Consider the following 5,124-nt stretch of genomic DNA (forward strand, 5'->3'; position numbering starts at 1 on the left):
CATGCCCTCATATGATCTTTATAGCTGCACAAATGAAATGATTTAAAATGTGATCACAATGAGGTACTGTTCATCACTGTTCTCACACATCTATTTGTTTGTGCCTGCGAAAAAGAGCATAAACTAAAGAGGAAACATGAGATGGCATGGGTGAATATAAAAAAAACTTGCAAGATATTTTTCAGTTAACCGGACTTATGCAATTTATTTATCTTGATGAAATGCATCCTATTTCAACGGTTTCAGCTCTGAAAAGGTTTTGATTATAAACTCTAAAAACCTCCCAATTCTTAACCAGTTCATTTCATTTGGCATGATTTATTTAACCTGATGCTGCACCAAAACACTGTACTGTGGCATTCTAACAGAAATATCTTAAATACATATATACACTTGATTTGCATAATAATGGTGACTTGTGATATGTATCTAGTAGACACACCCTTGGTGTTGTGGTACCACAAAACCTCTTGATCTCAGCCACATCTCACAGGGAAACAGATCAGATCTGCAACAACTAAACAACAGTAGAGAGGACACCAATCTCAGTGGGTGTTCATAGAAAATCTATTACTGGTGGTTTAGTTGGACATTTTGAAGTGTGTATTGCAGGCAGAATAACAAGAAGAATCTGCAAGTATTGAGTTTTTCCATCTTTATTTTTGTAGGAATGGCAGAGCTTCAGCTTCAGATGATCACCATGGCTGGGATGGTACTCGTCTCTGTGGGACCTTGTATGTCCTTTCGGATCACAGGTAAACAATGTTTAAGTGTGTTTAGTTTTGGCATTCGTCTGTTTAATTAGGTTGACCGTACATCATCCCTTTCCTGGGCATGTCTTGGCTGGGATTTATAAAATATCAAGCCTTTGTTTTCCTGTCATTTCACAAAGGTAGTAACTGAAAAGTAGTTTGACTACTAACATGGAGGTGTTGTACATAATCAACCAATCACTGTGTGCGGGAAGGTTGGATCTACAGAGAACAGTTCAAACAATGCAAATATGCTGTATATAATGTATGAAGACAATAGTAATACCAAATTATATCTGGTGTGACTAAGGCTTGCAGTGTTGAGGTTTATTTAACACACAAGTTGCCTCAGTGATTAAATCTGATCTGGACTAGTATTTTAAAGGTTGTATGTTCAAATCCCTCAAAGCATAATGTATGAGTTACTATAATTTGTGTCACAGCCTCGGGTTGCTCCAGGGTGTCTGTTTTTGTAATAAAAATCTACTGTAAATCACTTAAGATGAGAATAAAGCCTATAATTGCATATAAAAAAGTGACGTCACGTAAGTCAAAAATTACAACAACAGAGATACAGATAGAGATTATTTTTGGCAAACAAATGGTACTCTTAAAGACAGTTTTTCTGAGAGACTATGTTGTTGTTGCCGCTGCTGAATCTATGGCACCATGGCAAAATCATCATTTAATAAAATAAAATGCTGCATGCCATGACAAATTAGCAGGAAATGTCATTCCAAGAACAAATATAAAACGTGACCAGTGCATTCCGATTCAAAAACAAAACACTTTTGAACTGGGTCTTTTAAACCGGATCTAAAAACAAGGGAGCCAGTCGGCCTGTCTAAATATCCGTATTTGGGGCCTTGACCACTGGATAGCATGTGTATGCAACAGGAAGTGCAGGATGTCCCAGGTCTGAGTGAATCCAAAGCTCAGTGCTCTTAACACATTAAATCCACTCTATTGCTAATAGCGCTTCAGAGGGGTATTTAAAGATAAGAGTATCCCAGTCTTCATGTACAGGAACTTCATGTGCCTTGAAATCATGACAATGTGAGGAAAGTCATATTAATTAAATGTTACATATAATTTGGTCGTACAGTGTAAAGTGATGCACATACTGAGGACTGTTATGAAGCAGACTATTTTAATGAATAGTTACAAACCCCAAAACACTGTCCTGTCTGAAACGCTGCCATGTGTATTTTACAGAGAGAAAATTATTGCAAGGAAAGATGACATAAGTAAAATCTTTCCAAATGCATCAGAATCAAATCAGGAAATCTGTATTGATATTGTACCCTGCACTTAATTTTGTGAACAAATTATATAGAAATCTGTACTGAACGCAAGTGTTCACATACTTTTCCTGCAACTGAATCTATATATAAAGTTTATTGTAGTTTTTCATATATGCAATCGGTTTATTTTCCATTAATATTCTCTGTTGTGATAACATTTACAGGAAATGTTGCTTTGAATGGTGTGACCCACCAATCAGTCAACTTGTTGAGCAAAAACACGGCTTTCAAAGCTGTTGATGGAAACCGAGCAACAAATTTGGCAAATGATTCCTGCACTTACATAACTGCAAAAAGAAACCCCTGGTGGAGAGTAACCCTGCAACAGCCATACAGCGTTGTCATGGTTTCCATCACCAACTGGGGCGACTGTTGTGCTGATGGGATCAGTGGAGCTGAGATTCGTATTGGGAACAGCCTTATCGATGACGGCAACCAGAATCAGCTGTAAGAGACTCTGTAAAGCTGTTGCAACAGTAATTATATGAAAAAAATAATTCCAGAATGTGAGTTAGTTGTATATTTCTTTAGGGTTGCAAAAGTGTATTCCATGCTGCCTGGGAAAACACAGAAGTTCAAATTCAGCCCCGTAGAGGGACAGCATGTAAATGTGCTCCTACCAGGAGTGGACCGCACTCTGACATTATGTGAAGTAGAGGTGTACGCAGCCTCTGAAGGTAAAACGGTCACAAATGTGATGTTTGTGTGAGTGAGTTTTACAGCACTGTCTATAACTTTTCATACTTCATTATATCTCAGACATGATAGCAATGATACAGTCCAAGCGGATCAACGTGGCACCGAGTGGACGAGCCACCCAGTCCAGCGTGAATCGAGGTTCTACAGCGTGCCTGAGTCTTGCACAAAATGCCATTGATGGGAATAGGCAATATGACCTATTGAAAGGCTCTTGCTCTCAAACGGACACTGAAAGTAATCCCTGGTGGAGAGTGGATCTGATGAAGGCGTATAAAATTTCATCAGTGGCTCTTACCAACCGCGGCGACTGCTGCTCTGAACGTCTGAACGGAGCTGTGATTCACATTGGAGATTCACTAGAGTCTGAGGGCCGTGCAAACCCAGTGTAAGGAGTGCTATTGTTTGAATGTACATGTAAAGTCTTTGCAGAGCATAATGTATTATTTTAATATTACATGAGGAAGTGTGCTGTGTGTTCAGACAAACAGTATGTGATATTGCCTTAGTACAACCATTAAATAAAGAGTTTAGTATAGCCTAGTAAAACTTAATATTGAGGTACTGTCAATTTAGACACAATATTGCTTAGTCTATTAAATGGCTCCAAGGTTGATAACTATAATGATAAAAAATATGAAGTTTAAAACAATCGTTCTAAACTTCCACACCACAACTGTAGCGATAACAGCCTGTGCCACTCAGCCAATCAAATTTGAAGACAGAAACTGTTGCATAATATACATATGATTCCAAAGGCATAATTTAATTTCTACTCTCTCTTCCTTAACTCTCACTCTTATTCAGATGTGTTAAAGTGTCCTTCATCCCTGCGGGAGGGACTGGGACGTTCAGGTGTGGCGGTGCACTTCAAGGCCGTTATGTGACTGTGGCTCTTCCTGGGGAAAACAGGACATTGAGCTTGTGTGAAGTGGAGGTGTTCGGGATTTCATTTGAATAATATAGATAACGACTTTAAAGCATGCAAATAACAACCCAACTAATGCCTATTTGGCTTCTGATAATATTCCTGCCTACACCCTCTGTTATCTAAACCTGTTACAAGTATTTGCATGGAAAACAAACAAAACCATTGTCTAAAATGCTCAAAGTAACATGAACATTTCTGTCTCACAATTAAATATGCAAGCTAATGTGAATGTTATGCCATTTATATTAGCTTGTTTGAATAAAAATTGTGCATTCATACCAGCCACTTGATGTCACTATTGCTTTAACTTCACTTGGAGGAAATATAAGCAACTTCCTGAGAGCTGAAAATATGCAATTACAATAAGACTATGCAAAGACTTCTGCTTGATTCTTTCACCTTGAACTGAGTTAAACCTAGCTTCACTAAATCAGAAGTGACCATTTCTTATAAAATCAATATTGATTCAATAGCTTTGCAAGATATGTGTTCAAAACCGTGCTGACATTTGGGATCATTCATTGTTTTGTAAACAGGAATCAGCCTGTTTCTTTTCCGCAGTGAATTGAGAGTGACAACTTTTCATCATCATAATTGAATTTGGAGCAGCTGTATGCTTTGAAACAAGCTTGTCCTTCTGAGAGACCATCTGTGCTTAATCCTCCAAAGCACTTGGATAGGTTTTTTTGTACAGTTGTACCAATGTACAGTTTTATGGACAAAAAAATGTTGTGGAAAAGGATAAAACGTGAATCTGATTATTGTAAAATCTGACAAAAAGACATCTCCGCAAGCACAGTGCTACAGTTTTGACAATTTTAGCAGTTTTGTCATTTCACTGCATTGTCAAAGATGCCAAATTAACAGTTGTGCCAGTCAAAAACATGAAAATCATATACTATACAAAATATGCTAATATTAAATACAGATTTTCAGATTCACACTGACAGATTGAAAAGACGTTACCCTATTCAAGGTTACAAGGGCGGAAATAAGTAAAAAGGAATAATTGGATGTGATAAAACTTTGTGATAAGAATTTAACAATATCCCTGAAGTTTTCAATTTTATATTAGGAACTCGCTGTAAAAAAATATATATATATATTTTGAAGTTTTTAAAAAACATTATTGAAGTATGTTTTACAAGAAAAAAATATCCAATCACAATATTGTTAAATGCAGAATCTCAGTGAGGAAAAAAAAAAAGGTTTGCTCTATTTTTCCAGAAGAGAAACTTTTAAATATTTACAACTGCTAAAAGTTTTGTCACTGTTTACAAGTACATTAGCATATAAATGCCGTCAAACCTGAAAGATTAAAGGGCTTAAAGACACAAATCTCATTCTGATGAGTTTACCATCAGACCTGAACAATACCATATACTAACCAAGTCAACACTTTACCTTGGATAAATGAAATGACATACAAATGCAATCAAAC

At 36.8% G+C, this 5,124-nt stretch overlaps 1 protein-coding gene across 1 annotated transcript; it reads left to right on the forward strand.

Annotated features, from left to right (window-relative positions):
- The first annotated feature begins 490 nt into the window (after positions 1–490).
- On the forward strand, positions 491–3,967 carry LOC306885110 (fucolectin-6-like). Its single transcript, XM_079441452.1, has 6 exons — positions 491–548; positions 669–755; positions 2,221–2,503; positions 2,588–2,733; positions 2,816–3,140; positions 3,560–3,967. Exons 2-6 carry the CDS (start codon positions 671–673, stop codon positions 3,711–3,713), a joined length of 993 nt encoding a protein of 330 aa, XP_079297578.1. The 5' UTR covers positions 491–548; positions 669–670; the 3' UTR covers positions 3,714–3,967.
- Positions 3,968–5,124: the final 1,157 nt, after the last annotated feature.

This window comes from Barbus barbus, assembly GCF_936440315.1.
Source record: "Barbus barbus genome assembly, chromosome: 19".
Taxonomy (NCBI): Eukaryota; Metazoa; Chordata; class Actinopteri; order Cypriniformes; family Cyprinidae; genus Barbus; species Barbus barbus.

Excerpts from the sequence above, each read along its gene's own strand:
- LOC306885110 (XM_079441452.1), top strand. The coding sequence starts at position 671 with ATGGCAGAGCTTCAGCTTCAGATGATCACCATGGCTGGGATGGTACTC. Across the intron at positions 756-2,220 it reads TATGTCCTTTCGGATCACAG|GAAATGTTGCTTTGAATGGT; the intron begins GTAAACAATGTT and ends TAACATTTACAG. Across the intron at positions 3,141-3,559 it reads GAGGGCCGTGCAAACCCAGT|ATGTGTTAAAGTGTCCTTCA; the intron begins GTAAGGAGTGCT and ends ACTCTTATTCAG.